General features: G+C 54.5%; 1 protein-coding gene across 1 annotated transcript in view; it reads right to left on the bottom strand.

The window, feature by feature from the left end:
• Positions 1 to 120: 120 nt before the first annotated feature.
• The window catches only part of NMNAT2 (nicotinamide nucleotide adenylyltransferase 2), a 29,683-nt gene continuing 11,657 nt past the window's right edge, over positions 121 to 18,146 (bottom strand). The window contains 12 exon segments of the mRNA XM_042785536.1: positions 121 to 673; positions 803 to 870; positions 1,120 to 1,221; positions 2,837 to 2,913; positions 4,193 to 4,237; positions 4,347 to 4,427; positions 5,064 to 5,145; positions 5,147 to 5,167; positions 5,169 to 5,195; positions 6,383 to 6,461; positions 7,189 to 7,256; positions 7,980 to 8,068. Coding sequence (XP_042641470.1) covers positions 571 to 673; positions 803 to 870; positions 1,120 to 1,221; positions 2,837 to 2,913; positions 4,193 to 4,237; positions 4,347 to 4,427; positions 5,064 to 5,145; positions 5,147 to 5,167; positions 5,169 to 5,195; positions 6,383 to 6,461; positions 7,189 to 7,256; positions 7,980 to 8,068 — 842 coding nt within the window. The 3' untranslated portion in view covers positions 121 to 570.

Genomic DNA, 18,146 nt, shown 5'->3' with positions numbered 1-18,146 from the left:
CGGCCTGAGGAGGTTCACCTGCTGCGGGGCACCGAGCCATTTGGGTTACAACTGCCCGCTGCCAACCAGGATGTGTTCGGTCATCGTGTCGAGAGGCCCGAAGGGCTCGCACTAAAACTATTTAAGAAAAAAAAGTCCACCTAGATTTATTGAGCGCAAGTACTGTAAGATGATGCAGAAGAGGAAGCCCCTGCTCTGAGCATGCTGGGAGGACGGACCGGGGGGACCATTTCCCAGTGCCATGCTGGGAGGGGGGTGCCGGAGCCACCTCCCCGCGAGCGCACCGAGCACATCGCTCTTTTACTGGTCCCCCCTCCCTCCCCGCGTACGAGGGGGAGGGCGGTTCCCCCAAAAAAGAGACCAAACCGTTCCCCTCGGGGCCGTGCTGCGGTTCCCTGGACATTGCTGCACGATGGAGCGCTGGCGCCGGGGGGTGAGAGGCAGACACGGGCAGGAGGCCATGGGGTGGGGAGAGAGATGGAGACACGGGCTGAGAGAGAGAGAAAAGAGTGATGGAGAGCTGTAGGCAGGCGGGACACGAGGGCTGTCTCGCTGCAGGACCTCTGGCGCTTAGCCGGAGGCGTTGATGTAGAGCTGGCTCTTGAGGATGTAGTCGATGACGGGCTGGCAGAGGTAATCCACGACGTGGCCGTCCCCGTGCTGCAGGGCCAGTCTGGGGGTGCCAGGGGAGAGAAAGGGGGTCAGAGCCCCACTTGGGTGGGTCGGGTGCCCCAGCAAACGGAGGGGCTGGCTGGGGGCACCCCTCTTCCCACTCCGTAGAGCCCCCCCCTGCATAACCCACCTGCTTTTGGTGGAGCTGACGACCGACATGGGGTGGTTTGAGTCGTCCTTCACCACCAGGATGTTGTTCTGCAGGGGAAGGAGGAAGAGTGGAGTGAAAGGATGGCCTGAAATTGGGCGTGTGTCCTGCCAGCCCCCCCTCGCCCCACTGGCCACAGGGGCCTGCTGCACGGTGGCCCCATTGCTCACCCCACCTAGCAGCTGAGGGCATCTGGCCTCGAGACATTTTGTGCCCCGTGGCAGAAGTGCTCCCCTGGGTAAAGAGGTGGCTGCGGGTCCTCTCGCAGCCTTCCCTCGGCCACACGTGCATCCGCTTACTTTGTACTTGCGGAGTATGGAGGAGTGGTTCATGATCCGGTCGGGGTCTGCTCCATCCCGGGGCACCACTACAATCCCGAACTCCCCGACGATCACCTCCATCTAGGAGCAACCCAAAGCGGAGAGAGCTTTATAACCACCCCACGCAAAACCTGCCACTGTCTGCCAAACCCTGGCAGCTGGGGGCTGGCACGGGCTGCACGGAGACAGAAACTGAATTCGAGGCTATCTCAACAGCCTTTGGCAGAAACTTGGAATTACCAAGGTGGGGTGAGTGGTCTGCAGTGGATGAAATAAAAAGGCATAGGGTTAAATCCTATTACTAGACGTTGAGATTAGGCTTTGGGGAAGATTCGTCGTGGTAGAAGGAGGGTGGCAGCAGAAGAGGTTGCTCAAGGAGGACGTGACCTCTGGCTCACTGGAAGGCTTTATGAGCAGGATGGATGTGTTGGTCCTGACAGAGGTCTTGTAGGGTTGGTCCTCTGAGGTTGTTTGTGCCAAGACTGGCGGCCAAGTTATCCACCGCGTGGGGACGGCTGCCCCTGCTCACACCCGTGAGACAAACCAGGCTCATCCAAAAGAGCTCTGGCTCAGCAAATTCAAGTGGTAGGAGCCCATGAGGTGGTGCTGGTGCAGAATGCCGCCTCTGCCTGTGCTTTGACACCCAATTTTTGCCATCCTTTGTGCTGGACTTCAAGACTTGCCTCATCTCCGTTTTTTCGGCCTTTTAGAGGAGATACCTGCCAGCTAACTGTTTTAAAAACCTTAAAATTGAAGTTGTGGTAACGGATTTAAAAATGGCTGAGAGGCTCAGGGAGGGGGTGGCTTGTGTTGACCGTCTGATTTCAGCAAAGAGCCGGGGTGAGCTCCCACAGCCAGCACCGCTCGGCCTCCGGGAACAGCATATGGGTGGGCAACCCAGCCCCTCTCTAGGGCTGGTGTCCTCCCATGAAAATACGGCTTCTTCAGACAGGGACCACGGTGTCCAGGGTGCCGGGTGTCCTTCCTCCTGCAGTCCTTCACTAATAGGGGGGAAGGGGGGATGGAGGGGGGGGGGCAGTGGATTTCATCCATTAGAGCTGCGGCAGTGAAGGTGCAGAGCGGGGCTCGTGTCAGCTGCGAGCTGACGTTAGGCATCATCTGGCTGACGAGGCAAGATGGTTTTAATTCTCGGTCTTTGTAAAGATGAGTATGTGGGTACCCCACACTGCAGGAAAAGCCTTCTTTTATGTGAAAGCTGTTGATCTGCCTGTAAATGTGTTTAATTTCTAACATCTGGTCAACTTCTGTAATTATCGTATTTCCTACCTCCATACCTCACTCTGCTGGGACTGGCATCTATCTACTTGATGCTGGCTCCTTCCAAGGGGTGAGGAGTGGGAGCGCAGCCCTTTGGAAATCCCATGGGATGGGCTTACCCTGAACCCATGCTGACGTCCTCCGTGTCAACGGTGAGTGGGAGTTGGGCTTGGGGGCTGCGGAAGGGGAGGCTGGGCAGGGTTGGTGACTCTGGAGCAGAAGACCCTGTCCCTCAGGCTGCCCGCGTGTAGGGGAGGCGAGAGTCAGGGTCGGGGTGGAGGAGGCAGTGGGGATGGTGGGCCCAGCTCCTGCCATCCCGAGGGACCTGAGCGGCTGCCAGGAGTGTGGGAAGCAGAGGAGGAGGAAGGGAGCCTGGGGAAGAGGAGCACAGGAGGGGTGCCCCGAGGCAGTGACTCACGTCCGCCTCGTTCCAGAGACCGGGGATGCAGAAGGACTCCAGCAGGTCGCTGCCACAGAGCAGTAAGATGCGAAGCTCTGAAGAAAAGAAGCAGAATAAGTTTAGAGGTGGGGAGCAAAGGGGCCTGAGCAGGTATTGCTCCCACCCCACCACCCCATTTCACTGCTTGGCGGGAACCTCTTCTGCACAGCCCTCCCCCTGCCAAAAGAAGTCCCGCTAAAGATCCCGTGGTCCTTCTCGCATCCCTACCGGTGCCAAATATCAAATACCCCCCACCCTACTTCAGCTCAGCTCCTCTCCCGTGCTGCTGGGTTGTTGTCAGCATTGCTACGTGCTGTTCAACTACGGCTGTGCTCCAGCCCTGGAGGTGGGGTGTCCCTGGGGAAGGGAGTCTTTTCTCCTTGTTACAGGCACCCACAATCGCTTCACGATCTGCTGCAGAGGCTCCAGCCATGGGGCAACGAGGAGAGCCCAGAGGATTGCTCAGAGCCCTGGGTATGGCTGTGTTTGCTTTTTAGAAAAGCTGATGGTGGAGCAACAGAGGTTTTGCTTGCTCATCTTGGAGGACTTCAACGTCCACCCTTTCTCTCCCCAGGTTGGGTCTGGTGCTTGCTGACAGCTTGGATTTGCTGCTCAGCAAGAAACCTGTGCTGCAGGAAGGAGCCTTCTGCTCTGACAGGCCTGTCAAGATGAATTTACTTGCACAACCACCAGAGGAAAGCCATAAACCCACCCAGAGGGGTGGGAAGAGGCGGCTGCATTGGAAGGTGCCTCCCTGGTTGGCACTTCCAGGCGGCCAAAGCCCTTGGGCTCTGCATGGTGCCGGTGCTTGGATGGGTGTTGTGCCAGGCTATGTGTGAGCTAGCCCATGAAATGAGTCTCAAAATCACCAGCAAGCTACCCAAGCAGAGCCCCGGGTGATGTACGGTGGTGGCCAAGTGTGTGGCAGCCTGGTGGGTCTAAAAGCCCTAAAGGGCTTTAGAGAAAGGGGCCCCGTGGCTGGTCCCTGAAATCCCTCCTGCTGCCGTGCACAAAGCTCTGCAAGGCTGCAGGCAATGAGAGAATGGGGGTGACACCACCGTGGGAGGGCAAGTTTGATGGCCTTTGGGGTGACTTTCAAGGCATGATGCCACGGCAGGGCCACGCTGCTCGCTCCCTTATTTCAGGCTGCTTATCTGCCAACGGGAGGAGGCTCGGGCCAGTTTAGCGCTGCTCCTGTTTCAGCCCTGAGCCCCGATAGCTGTCACCGGGGCGAGACGATCCAGCATCCTTCGCTCGCCACGAGATCTGTCGTGCAGCTGCTCCTGAGCCGCGCAGCGCTGGCCCGGAGGAGCCAGAGCGGTGCCGCGTACTCACCGATCTCCTCGTATCTCATCACCGTCCCCAAGTTGGCATTTTCATCTGGGGAAGGGAAGCAAAAGAGAGTTGCTGGTGCCCGGCTTAGAATACAGGGCTCAGAGGAAGGCTGGGGGCTGGAGCTAAAGCAGAGGTGATGCTGGACTCTACGTACCCACAAAGGTGAAGCGCTCCATGGGCGGGCGGACGCAGCAAATCCGGCTCAGGCTTTCTCCCACCTTCCCCAGGATCTTTGCTGAAGGTGAAGAAGGAAAAGTAATGGGAGAGAGGCTGTGCAACCAGCCCGCACAAGCACTTTGGGCACCCTGGTCCTGAGAGATACTCCTGTGCCTGGGTGCGGGAACTGCTCTCAGCATCTCCCCACCACCTCCTTTTGTGGTCTTAACTCCCAAGAATGCTATTCTGTGCCTTGAAGTGACCAGCTGGACAACTAAAATCACTACAAAAATCACAAGATGTTAGTTTTTATGGTATTCAAATAATGCTCCCTCTTCTGCCTGGCTAACACCTCCACGTCCCACATCCCGCTGGCTCGTGGGGCATCCGGTCACATCACCTCTCCTGCCAGTTCATCCCTTGCATGCACCCCAGGGGTGCCCGGCAGCCTGATCTCACTGCCTGGACATCACCCAGCTGAAGTCCAGTGAGATTTCACAGCCATTCTAAGTCATTCTTGGCTTCTCTTGCTGTGCTGGATGCCAACTAACTCCTCCAGCACATCCCCACCCGACCCTGGGCTTGGTGCATGGAACCTGATGAGCGAACTGACCCAAAAATGAGGATGGACCACCCTTCCTAACGCTTGGCAGCCCTGGCTGGGAGGTGAGGGGTGGGTGGTCATCCCCCTCCTCCCCACCCTGCTGACACCTACCTGCGGTGGGCTTGTTGGAGACGTTGTTGTTGTTCTGGTAGATGGTCTGCGAGGACTCGTTCTGGGGCTGGCCGATCACAGGGGGTGATGGAGGGTGTGTTGACAGTTGGAGAGGATGCAGCCAGTCACTCTCTGCAATGAGGGAGAGACGTAGCTGGAACTGAGCCTTCACCCCAGCTACCTCCCAAAACCTTCAAAACCCCCGTATCAAGCCTCTGCACCCCAGGCTGAAGGTCATCTTTAGAGAGAGGTACATCCAAGCTCACTTTAGGATCCCCAGTCCCATCCGACCTCACCAGATGGGCCTGGGGCTAGCAGGACCCTGTGGATAAGGACTCATGATTAAGGCTGGGGATGGTGGGATTAACTGTTTTTTGTGTGGACCATGAGGCTGGCAAGGCTGCAGCCGCGCTGCCCGCAGGCAGGCATCGCTCCTGTTGCCCGGAGGTGCTCATAAATTTGGATGAATAAATAAAAACACAGCAGCTGATGTAACAGTGGTGCAAATCCAGCATCTTGCACGTTAACCCTGGGCACAAACGTGCCCTCTTCTCCTCCACCGGTCCCCGAAAGAGAAGGAAGGCATCTCCAGGGGCTCCCTGCCTTCGACACCGCTGTCCCTGAGTGCGCTGGACATCCCACTGGGCTGGTTAATGCTACTTCTGTGCCTCCTGCCCGGGCTGCCCGTGAGTTTGTATGATGCTGTTTTATTCATGTCCCATCCTTGGTTTGCTCGCTGTAGCCCGGTGTTGGCAGCAGCCCTGCTCTCCCCGTCCCTGCAGTCACCTGAGAGCGGGCGCTCTTCCCCCTTGGCTCTCAGGCCTGCCTGGGCTTTGGAGGGACTTTTCCTTCTAGGTTTTGTGCTCCCCAGGGACTTCCCAGATGCTGAATTTTCCCGCTGAGTCACTCCGTTGGGTTCGTACAGCAGTTTCGGCTCAGCTGGTGAGTGGGGATGCCTGTCTACCTCCCCTTCCCCTCAGGGTGGAGCAGGCAGTCAGCATTAATGATTTGCCTTCTGTCCTTCCCCTGCTCCCCTCCTGGTGTGTGTGGGACTGGGAAGGCTGCTGGCTCTGGCTGCAGGGCTCAATTTGCTGTCCCCATCGGGGCAAGGAGCTCAAAGGGGCTGTGACAAAGCACCTCACACTTCTTCCAGGTCAGGATTTCAGGCACGTTCCTGCACTGTCTTCTCCCTGCCCGTCCCACCCACGTTTTGTTTGTTGATGTCCACGCGCTGGTGCAAGAGCAATCCCGCTCCTGCGCTCTCCCCACGCCCTCACCCCGGGTGACACCCCCCCCCCCCGGCGTGGGGGCTGCCTCACCTTCATCAGGTCGCGGTGGTGCTCCAGCACGCTGCAGGTGGTCTGCCAAGTGTCCTGGTAGCACTCCCAGGGGTCCACCCTGCGAGGAGCACAGCAAGGCAACCGCGTTGGCCAGTGGCCACTGCCTGGACCTCCTGGCCATGTTAATGTTACCCCTTCCCCAGCGGGCTGGCCAGCAGTACCATGAGAGGCCACCAGCTCTGCCATGGACCATATCCTTCCTCCAGCCCTTCCATCCAGCTCTCCCTAATAGCTCTGGGGACCTCAACGTGTGCCTGAGACACCTTTCCACTCTTGGTACCCAGCTAACCAGCTTTGATTTGGTTTGGATGTAACTACACGTTACAACCTTGTTTCCTGAGGGCAGCCCGGAGATGTTTCTGGTCCCACCTCAGCCACCGGAGGCCACATGGCAATGCTGGGAGGGGGAGAGTCCATGGGCTGGTGCTGCTGGTGTAGAAAGGGGAGGTGCAGTGGCACACGGCCGGGGTGGGCTGGGTGACTTTGGGCCTCACCAAGACACCACAGACTCAGCAGAGGGCTTGCAAGAACCCGTGAAGCCAAAGGGGTCTCCCTTGAAGGACGGTGTAACACTCCTCATCGGTTCTCTGCTGGACTAGGAGAGGAAGGCCTCTGGTTTTTAATCGAGCTTTGGCTGGGAGAGGAGAAAGTCCATCCTGGAGCTCTGGCAGCCAAGTGGCTTCTCCACTTTGCGTGCGGGACTGTGCCACCACGGTGCCGGGGAAGGGGCAGGGGCTGCCGGGGGGGCTGCTGGTGCCGCGGCGGGCGCGGGCTCTGCCACTCACCTGATCCAGTCCGAGGACTGGACGGCCAGTTGGCACATGGTCAGGCGGTGCCGGCTTGAGACCAGACCCTGCAAGAGAGCGTGATGGAGGAACGGTTATGGGAGGCAAGCATCACGCCCTGGCCAGCCTGGGCTTGCCAACCCTCCTGGGGCAGAGCATCAGGCTCGCTCAGGTGAGGCAGGCCAGAAGGATTCGTTCCTGCCCACAAAAATGTATTTAAGCTCGTGTTTGCTGGAGGGGAGGAGTCCCTGCCCTGCTTCAGCCCTGGTTATGCACTGGTCGGTGAGATTTGCTCAGCACCATCACTCAGCCCTGCGCTGCAGTGGGGCCAGACCAAAGGGATGGTGGTTTCTTCGTGAAATTTCTCCACCTTTCAGGAGAGGAGGAAACTCCTGCTTCTCCTAATTTGGATTTCCCGCTGCCTTAGAAAGTGCTTTTAAAGGTTCCTGTTCGCATCATCACCATCCCCACAATAAAATTGGCTTTGAAACCATTCAAACAAAAGACCCAACCCAACAAGACAACCACCACCATTCTGGGGGAGAATGTTTCTCTTTTGCTGTCTAGTACTTTGGCTGGTTGTAAGGTCCCGCTGCAGTTTTTATCTAAAGAGTGAGTGGTTTCATCCTCTCCCTCCTCTCGGAGACTTTCCCATGGTCAGGAGCAGCCCCAGGCAGAGAAGGTCCATGAAAGGACCACAGGTGCAGGCAGTGCTGCCCAATGCTCGCCCCTGGCTTCAGAGATACCACCTCACGTAGGAGGCAGGAAAGAGAAAATGGGGGACGACCCACCGTCTTCCCGTAGGAGTCGTGCACGGGCGAGACAATGCCACCGATGACGATGAAGCGTCCAGTCTTGTGCAGGTAATCCCGGGCTCGCTCTGAAGGAGGAGGACAAGGAAAAGGGTGCAGGGGGGACTCAGCTGGACCCACTGAGCCCCGCAACGTCCCGCTGCGCCCACCGGCTTTGCCCAACACCTGTGGAGCAGCTTAAACCTGCTCGGGCAGCGCTGGGTGGGGAAGAGACCAAGGGAAGGGTTGGCTTTGTCTTTTTTGCCCTTCTTATTCAGTGCCACCCTTGGTGATGCTGAGCATGGATCTTCCCAGGGACCCGCAAACCTTGCAGGAAGGAGGATAAGGTGGAAGAAGGCAGGTCTTTTGCAAAAGCTAAATCACGCTCAAACCCCGAGTCACCTTCCACCACCTCGCCAGGGAACCAGAGAGACCAGTGAGAGCCTGCACCACCACCGAGAGCCACCCAGCAGAGACAGGCTCTTTTGGCAGCCCTGGAGGAGCCAGACCAAGCTCATGAAGTGATGCGTGAAACTGGTTTATTCACTGTCTGCAGACAAATCCTTTTTTTTATATTTTCATCTGTCCATAACCCACATCCACCCTTTCTCTCTCCCCATGACTTCTCCCTTCCTTGCCTGCTATGGTTTGCTGCTGACTACCAGCCAAAAGCTTTCTTAGCAGCTGGAAGGTGACTGGACTGAAGGAAGCTGGAAGGCTCTCCTAACCTCAAGCATCACTTCTGACAAGGACCCCTTAGATGTGGGCAAGATTAAAAAACCCAGGATAATAACAAAACCTGCTGCCTCCACCACCACCGGGCTGCGGGGACAACCCTGTGGTTTTATGAGCAGAAAACTTTGCTGGCTCAGGCGTCGGCAGGCTGCCCGTAACTCCTGCAGGAGGATATCGATACAGACTGGGGGATGGATGGACTAAGAGCGGCCCTGCCGAGAAGGGGATACTGGTGGGTGACAGATGGGCATGAGCTGGCAGCGTGCGCTGGCAGCCCAGAAAGCCAACCGTGCCCTGGGTGCAGCACCAGCGGGTCGAGGGAGGGGATGCTGCCCCTCTGCTGCCGCTCTCCCGAGCCCCCCCCGAGCACTGCGTCCAGCTCCGGGGCCCCCCGTGTGAGACAGACGTGGGCCTGTTCGAGCAGGTCCAGGGGAGGCCACGCAAATGGTCCGAGGGCTGGAACAGCTCTGCTACGGAGAAAGGCTGAGGGAGTTGGGGTGGCTCAGCCCGGAGAAGAGAAGGCTCTGGAGAGGCCCTACTGTGGCCTGTCAGTGCATAAAGTTGGCTTATAAGAAAGACGGAGACTTTTTACCAGAGCCTGCAGTGACAAGATGAGGGGCAACAGCTTTAAACTGAAAGAGGGTAGATCTAGGGTCAATATAAGGAAGACATTCTTGTACAATGAGGGTGTTGGGACACTGGAACAGCTTGCCCAGAGAAATTGTGGGTGCACCACCACTGGAAGTATTGAAGGTCCAGTTGGACGGGGCTTTGAGCAACCTGATTAAAGATGTCCCTGCCCATGGCAGGGGGGTTGGACTAGCTGATCTTTGAAAGTCCTTCCCAACACAAACCATTCTGTGAGTCTCTGATTCTATGATGTGCTGCTGGTTGACAGCCAAAGTAAGAGCAGCCATCACGCACAGACTGAATGCGCGGGTGCTTAGCATGGGTGGATCCCCTGCCACCCCCACTACAAGACCCACACCTTACCTGCTGCTCTTTTGGAAATGCTGAAGGGTTCACCAGGAGGAGCACTGCAGCAGGACTGAGATGCTTGTTCCCATCTGTTCCTCTCTGCTGGAAAGCACTGGGATGCTGCTGGTGGGTTCACCACCTCTAGCTCTAACCCTGCTTGCTCCCTACTTGCTCCAGCCCTGCTTGCTCCAACTTTACTTGTACCCTGATTACTTAAGCCCTGCTCACTCCCTACTTGCTCCAGACCTGCTTGCTCCTTGCTTGCTCCCTGTTTGCTCCAACCCTGCTCGCTCCAACTTAATTTGTACTCTGCTTGCTCAAGCCCTGCTCACTCCCTGCTCGCTCCAACTCACAGACAGCAGCCGCTGGGAGCTGCTGCTGCGGGACGAAGCCTCGGCAGAGGAGTGGAAATATTGTTCTGAGAGCAGGTCACTGCAGCAGGATGGGGGTGGGGGGAGCCCCTCCTGCATGCCTTGGGGGATGATGGGGCTCAGGTGCCCTGTGTGTGGGCTCCTGGGGTCTACCTCTGTGGTCTCAGACAGACAGATGGAGCCGTCCTGTCGGGAGTGGCAGCTCCACTGCACGAGCAGTGGCAGGGTCGGTCACGGCATGGTCCCTGCCACGGCTGCCGGCTGATCCCCAAGGTCTCACTTGCTTTTGGGCGCTTGTGCCCCCGCCGTTTTCCCCTCCTGTCCTTGGGCTGGTCCTGATGCAGCCTCCCCTCCCTGCTTCCCTCCCTGCCTGCAGGCAGGGCCGCCCCACGCTTTGGGCAACGGCGCTTTTGTCCCCCCCTTCTAGAAACCTCTTTGCCGACGCCTCGCAGGGCTGCACCCAGGCTCGTCAGGGCTCTGCCGCAGCGATGCTGTTGACCACTGATGCACCTGGCTCCCTCACCTTCAGCCCTTTCTCCCTCAAATTCCCCCTGCTCCCCCCGACCCATGCTTTTAAATGCCAGCCGTGTTGTCCCTGGGGCTTTCCCCGGGTCCCCTTCCCTTGGCACCCACCACCCGCGCCCCAGCCGGCCCCTCAGCAGCCGCACGGCTCTTACACCGCTCCCTCCCTGTGCCAACACCACGTGTTGCCCGTGTCCCACCGCACCAAGAGGCTGTCCCTCCAGCCTGATGCACAGTCTCATGCTGGAATTTCCAAAAGGTGACATTTGAGGATAAAAACGCTGGCGAAGAGTTCCTAAACTCCCGTAGGCTCCTGCGTGGCCATGTCTGACCTCCCTCTCCCGGCCTCAGAGCACACATATTCTTGCCCTGTTGCTTCCCTGAAGATGCTCTCAGAGAAGCAAAGAGGGTTTCTCCCCGATGCTGGAGATGGGAAGCCCCATCTTTTCACGCCGCAGCAGCAATACCTCCTGCCCCCCAAGCTTTGGCAGCTGTATAACCCCCCCGTTTACTCGAGCTCTCCCACTGGGTGCATCGTCCCGCAGAGAGAGCACAGTGCAGCAGTGCCCGCCCCGGCTCGTGAGACAGTAGCAAGAAAAAAAAAAGACAGAAAAGGTAAAAGCAAAAAGGGAGATGAGATTGATGAGTCATTAGAAAACGCTGCTTTTTTTTTTTTTTTTTTTTTTTTTTGCGAGTAGAGGATCTAGCAAATATTTTGCCTTTGCAAAGAAAATGAGCATTTCTGAAGCTAAGGTGACTTTGGGACCTGTCAGCCATCCCGAGGTGTCATTGTGCATCATATCCTACAGACACGCTGCTCCAGCCGCCGGCGTTTCCCCAGCCTGAAGGGCTGGTGCCCTCCCGTGCGGCAGCAGCGGGGAAACACTTGCAGGGAACCTTCCTCCCCCATAAATCTGCACCCAGCCCCAGCTGGCACCCACTAAAGCGGATGCAAACCTCTCCAGCCTGCGGAGGATGGCTCCAGCTTCCCTCGGTGCTGTAGCTGCATTATTCCTTGGAAATGAGCAGCAAAGCTTAACACCAGCTGGGTTTGAGCCCCGGGCCACAGCTCGGCAGGATGGGCAGGCAAGAGCACAGCCTGGTGGGTCCAGCTGGAGGGAAAAGGCGCTTTTCCACGGGTACATCAATGGGTACCCTTTTCCTGCACATTTCCCGGTAAAATGATCCTCTCTGGGTGGTGTGGATAGGGGCCTGCTGTTTAGGAAGGGACCGTTCTCCCAGTGGTGCATCTCTTCAGCTCCCATGCCCTCACTCCTGCTCTGCTTCAGGGCAAAAATTCAGCTCTAAAATGATTTTGGAGCTCCCTTGCAACAGCTTGGAATGGATGAGGAGCACTTGTATGTCAAGAGAGGCGAGAGGAGCTGAGCAGGGCAGGGAGATAGGAGTGTTGCTGAAGAACTGCTTGAGAAAAATTATTACTTTCCTCCAGATTCTGAAATTTCTACTAGGGAATATTGTTCAGCTATTGGGTCAGTTAAAAGCCAATTAGGGAACCATAATTGCCACGGACTTTTTCCGCCCCCACCAAGGGTGTTGAGCAGCCCCAGGCCTCTGTGACAGCCTGTGGGAGATCTGCCAGCCTCAGTAAAACCTTTTCCTCAGACTCACCCAAAATCCTTTCCCTGGCTTCCTTCCCAGCTCTTGTGCCCTGGGCACACCAGTCCCCAGAGAAAGAAAAATGGGCATAAATCATTTGATCAGTGCAGGGAGTAAAATTCAATTGCCTGAATTAGCGGTACTGGAAGCTTCCCTCCCTGCCTTCAAAATCCTGAGCTCAAAGGGGTTAACACTGGCAGTTTGGTTTGAACCATATTCTTTCATCTTTGCTATTTTTTCATCCACTGGGAACTGTGTGGGAGCATCTCCATCCGCCAGTGGGTTTCACTGGGGCGGTGAGGGGACCAAGCCCAGCCCTGTGTGTGACCATGGCTATCTGTGCCCCAAGTGGTACCCGGCAAAGCATCCTAGGGGGGAGCACACACAGAAAAATACAATATTCTTGGGTTGGGTTTTTTTTTTTTTTTTTTTTGTTTTTTTGTTTTTTTCCCACGGGCAGGGTGGTTTGAGGTTGAACTAGCATCATAAGTTAAAGCACAGAACTCCATAGGTGGTGGGATTCCCTCTGCAGCCTGTCACAACAGCCCTCCGTAACCACTTGTTCAGAAAGCCAAATGTGCAAAAAAATCCTCTTTCTTCTCCATTCTGTGTTTTAAAAAGCAAAATCAGGGAGTACCAGCAGTGCTTCTCCCTCTCCAATGCTCTGAGCTTGCCTTTATTGATGCTACTGGCTTTCACATTGGTGCCTTCAAGGTTAATCAATCATGAGGGAGGGGAAAAATAAGCCATTTTTTTCCTGATTCTGCTCTTTCTGGCATCTTTCACATAAACCATGTCCTGGGACCTCTTCTAGATTGAGAAAAAAAAAAAAAAAATACTGCATAGGGTGTAAGTTACAGCAAACAGCATCAAGAGACTTTTTTAGCCAAAAAAAAAAAAAAAAAAAAAAAAAGAAAGAATTGAGCCATGATGTTGGGAGAGGAATTAAAAGGAGCAAAGAAATGTTTTTGGACGAGCCTAGAAGTGGAGGAGGTTTGTGGGAAGGCTATCCTGACTGCCTGGGAAGCGCACACAAGAAGACAACTGAAACACTCAGAGCCGGTTGCCACCACGCAGGGCCAAAATCCAGGCATGATTTTTGGAAAGGCCAAAGTGGAGCCTCCCCGGTACACGCCACTGCACAAGAGAGCTGGGGCTTTGGGTGTGCAGAGGAGCCAAGACTGACGGACCAGCGTCGATCTTTAGATCGTAATGCAATTTAAAATGCAAATTAAAAGGAAATCCTGTAACAAAAAAAGTGCCATCGAGTTTTAAACGAACACATCCTCTCATTATTTCCTGCTTCACTCCGACTCGATTTTCCCTGCCAAAAAGAAGATTAAAAACACTGATCCATTCATCTCCGTGTTCTTCACGTACAGCATCTTTATAAAGCTCATTAAGATGAGCTGAACTCCTTGCACGTAACCTCCTCTTCATGTTCTGAAGGGTGGCTGACGGTATTAATTTGCCTTGAGTTTTTGGTGGCAAAAGCCAATGTTTTCTCCTGGCTAGCGATTTCTCAAGGTCTGTATTTAAACAGCCAGGCGCCGAGCCCGCATCTTCAGGGGATGTGATCCATCCTGGTGGGTCACCATCTCAGCTCCGGCTCTCAGGAGCTTGCACTGAGTCTCTACCACCACTGCCTGCTTTAATAAAATGCCTTTTCCTGCAGAAAACAGCTCATCTCCTACAAACACACGCAAACGATTGGAAACCTGTATAGTTCTTGTGGCGGCAGGTGGACAAAGTATTTGCCTCTTCCTACAGCAAGGACAACAGCTTCAGCGGGACAGATGGGTGTACTGCTGGGAGGAGATGGTTGTTGCTGCTCCCTGTGTCTCCATCAATATTGTTCATTTGGTTTTCAACCTGCACAATATTATTTAGAGAAACCTGTAAAAACTATGCTGCTCTCCGAAATATATATATATATATATTTGTAAAAGTTGGGATCTGCGTTTTTCAAGAGCTGGTTGTCTACCTCAGAAATACCAAACAGAACTTAAATATGCGTGGAAAAAAAGATATCTACATTGACTATTAAATCTCTGCAAGGGAAGCATTTGGGCAAACGTGCAGGCTACGAAGCACCAGTACAGCGTAGCGAACGGAGGGCTGAGCCAGGAATGGGAAGACCTGCCTTCTGGTCCCACCTTGCCTATGACTTGCAGAGCATCTCTTCACGTCCCAAACCAGTCCATTCTCACTTGTTTTGGGGGCAGAGCATGTCCATTAGCTCGCAGGGCTGCGTCCATCGGGCGGCTCTGCCTGCTCGCTCGCTGGCTCTGCTGGCTCGCGTGTTCGTGTAGCCATCAGCTAAGCCAGACCTTCGCAGCCACCCACTTCAAAGCAAAAGCCTTTAAAAAGATTCCGTTTTTCTTAAATGACATCTCAAATCCCGTTTGGAGAGGAGCTGTGCTGCTAGCGGGGCCGGCACCGTGGCGGGAGCAGCCACCCTCACTGCTGGGACAGTGGCAGAGGGATTCGGGGCAGGTGACACCGCGGCTTCAGGGTGGCACAAGATTGTGGCTTTAGTTTGCAGCATCTGTATGCGTCCGCACTGCAACTGTGATGTTGCATTTAAAGCTTCATTTATTTATTTATTTAACAGATTGAATCTTAAGCTGATGCACTCTTCAGTGGCTAAATGGAGAGGGTGACAGGCAGCTGCAGCCAAGCCTGTCCAAACGCATTAGCTCATCGAGCCTTGAGTCTCATCCTCTGTACAAGGCAAGACAAAACTGCTTCAGCTCTCGTAAGGGACCCCGGGGATGTTGGCGGTTCGTTCCCCGCCCCAGGCTGAGGTCGCAGTGCCTCCTGCCATGGCGTGTGCTCCTGGCATGTGCAGGAGGAGGTGTGGGTCTCAGCCTCTTGAAATGATGGGTGATCATCAACATGGCTCCACATGAGGAGCAACTAGGAGTTGGGCAACAAGAGCAGGGAGATGGGATGGAGGTCATGGCTGGCACAGAAAGGGCAAAGATGGTGAGTCTTCTGCCGTCCCCGGGTCTCCTTCTGTCCTTGGGTCCTCTGCTGTCCTTGGGTCTTCCAACCCAAAGAAAGTGGGGCTGTGCATGGTGTGAGGCTAAGTTGGGGAGCTCCACACCCAAGCACAACACTGGATGCTCTTCTGGATGTCTGGAAATGGGACCCTGGATTTGGTGGGTCATCTCTTTGAACTGATGTGGCTGCTCCGATGTTGTGGTACTTCCTCCAAACCACCAGGTCCACACTCTCAGAAAAGACCTTTTATTACAAAATTTGTTGGGTCTTTCATGCAAACTATGTTGCTTGTGGGGCTCATGGTCTCCCTGCAGACATGGCTAACACCAAAGACACTGCAGTAACTCGCATTCCTCATCTCATCTGTGTTCCTTATGGTCAGCCACCTGCGCAGCTACCAGCTTGTGCAAAGATTTTTGCCTGAGAAAGTGTACATTTTGGTCTGAAAATCCACCAGTTTCGGGACTCTCAGGCCTGCTTCTCTGTCGGTTTGTTGGGTTTCTGGCCCAGCCGTTGTCATTGAGCTCAGTCTTCTGTCACAGTTCCCCAGCCCATTTTTTTGCCTGATGAATACCTGTGATGTCCAGAGACTGCGCTGGGCCCCAGAAAACACCCTCTGGTATTTTCATTTTCTATGAGTGCTTTATAGCCTGCAACACCAGTGCAAGGATGTTGGGTTGGAAGAGAAAAGCTCATTTCTTTTCCGGTGTAAATTGTCCTTAATGCTCCAGACAGCCCTGCACGGCTTTTAAACATTGTTGACATAAATAAACCACCAGCGATGGGCCCTGCCAAGACGTGCATTAGCCCACCGGCAGCGTGCTTGTGCGGTGGAGAGCTTTCAGCCGCGGCTCCCCGGCTCCATGCCTCCCCGCACAACCCCTCTGTGGCGGCCGGTGGTTGACCTTAACCTTCTATGTTGGGGAAGGAAGGGACAGGGGTGACACTTCCCCAGCACTGGTGACACCTCCCCACTGCCCCAGCCCGGCTTTGCCCACCTCCCCTGCAAATGCACTTCAAATATTTTTGCCTCTACTGCTTTCCTGTGAGATGACGGTGGGGAAAGACCAACCAGAGGATACAGTCCAGGGCTACAAAAATGGTAAGTGATGATTTTGTCCAGATTGAGTGAAAAAATAGCATCCTGCTTCCCCAGTAGGAAATCAGTGCTTATTTAAGAGATGTTTCTTTCTGGCGGTTCTCACAGAGTATATTTAATCACAATGTTTCGGCTCCTCTGGCACTGCTCCATCACCTAAATTGATGTTAATGAAATCAAATATTACTCATGTTCAATTTTTCAAGGTGCAATTTCAAATTTTATTTGCTTTGCCTTTGTACCGGGTTCATCTGCATCCCTAATACTTCTTTTTTCCTTTTTCTTGTTATTTTCTTCATGGAGGAACGCTGCCAGCCAGCTCTGATTTATGCCCTTCTCCCCACGGGGGATTGAAGCTGCAGCCCACTCACGCTCTGCGCCAGCCCTCCAAAAGCACACATGAGGTAGCAGGGAGGCAAAAAAGTTTTGCACAGTCTTAATCACTCTTCCCTGAGAGCCAGGGCAGAAAGTGGGTGCACAGTGACGAGTGATGGAAAAGGCAAAACCACTTCCTGGGTGTCTAATTTTAATTTCGAGCAATTTGGCCTCTGACATCCTTGGATGGGAGGCGGGACGCAACCATGAGGTGCTGAGGGCAAGGTAGGCACTTTCCTGCTGTCTAAAATACCTCCTCCTGCAGGGGAGAGTGACCCAGATACGCCAGCACACTGTTTTATTCTTGAGCTAGCAGCACTTGCAGGACCTAAATGCTGCTTCCTACACCGAGCTCAACTCGGGTGAGGAGCCAGCAGTTATTCTCAGTCTAATTAAGTGATGTATGTGTGTATATGTATAAAAAAAAAAAAAATATATATATATATATATATAAAAAAAAACTTTGAATGCCAGATCAGGGATGTATTCATCAGAGATGAACTCATCTCAGAGCCCAGCTCTCCTGCATGCCCCAAGGCCACTTTCTCTGCCCCAACCAGTGTCTTCACCCACCCATCACCTACGGCTGCACCTTGGTTCGAGCTGGGGAAACCATCGGCACCTCCATTCCCTGGACTTCTTGGAGGAACAAGACAACATTTCTACTAGAAGAACAAGCCCTGATCACTCTTCAAGGGAGGTTTCTCTTTTGGGAAGAAGCAGGAGGAGGGGCAGACAGTGCTTTTTCATCATGGGGTTGACCCTTCCCAAGGCAAGTCTGGGGAGATCCCAGTGTGTTCCACTGACCCAAACAGCCTGTCCTGCCTCATGCTCAGAGCCTCTTAGATGATCTCAGTCAGACTTCCAGGAGACTTTTGGTTGGTAGAAAATCCCATTAAGCCCCTTAATGATTTTCATCTCTGAGCTAATTGCTCCGTTACACACTTTTCCCCCCATCCCATTAGTCCGCAGCTGCACCCAGGCCTTATAGAAGCAACAAATTTGGAAGGGACTTCCATGCTAACTGGCTTCAGTCGTTGCTGCACATTTGTTTTAACAGCTCTTCAGAAGCACACAAAAGCACTGGCCACCAAGTACCTCGAAACTCGTGGTGGAAGCGGAGGCTACGAAAGGCCCCATAGAAGTGATGCTGCAGCACCTGAGCCTCCCACCCCCCAGCCCCCCCAGGCCCCCCACCAGTGTCCAACTCGGAGAGCCGCCCGAGTGATGACTGATGAGACTCATGCTAGCACCATCTGTTGAGCACTTGTGGCTTCAAGGCAGAAAAGTGAAATTAGATGTTTAAAATAAACCGAAACCAAAACCCAAACAAGGTTGAAGACTGAGTCACAGTGAGCTGACCTAGAAATAGCAGGGCATTTGCTGGAGACCCAACAAGACAGGGCCTGGGCAGGGGACCTGGCTGCTCCCAGGGGCTCTGCGTTTCTTAGATGAAGCCATAGA

This window comes from Tyto alba, unplaced genomic scaffold (assembly GCF_018691265.1).
Source record: "Tyto alba isolate M040663 unplaced genomic scaffold, T.alba_DEE_v4.0 Super-Scaffold_1000006, whole genome shotgun sequence".
NCBI lineage: Eukaryota > Metazoa > Chordata > Aves > Strigiformes > Tytonidae > Tyto > Tyto alba.
The sequence above is the reverse complement of the archived record's forward strand: the minus strand, read 5'-3'. Positions and strand labels throughout refer to the sequence as shown.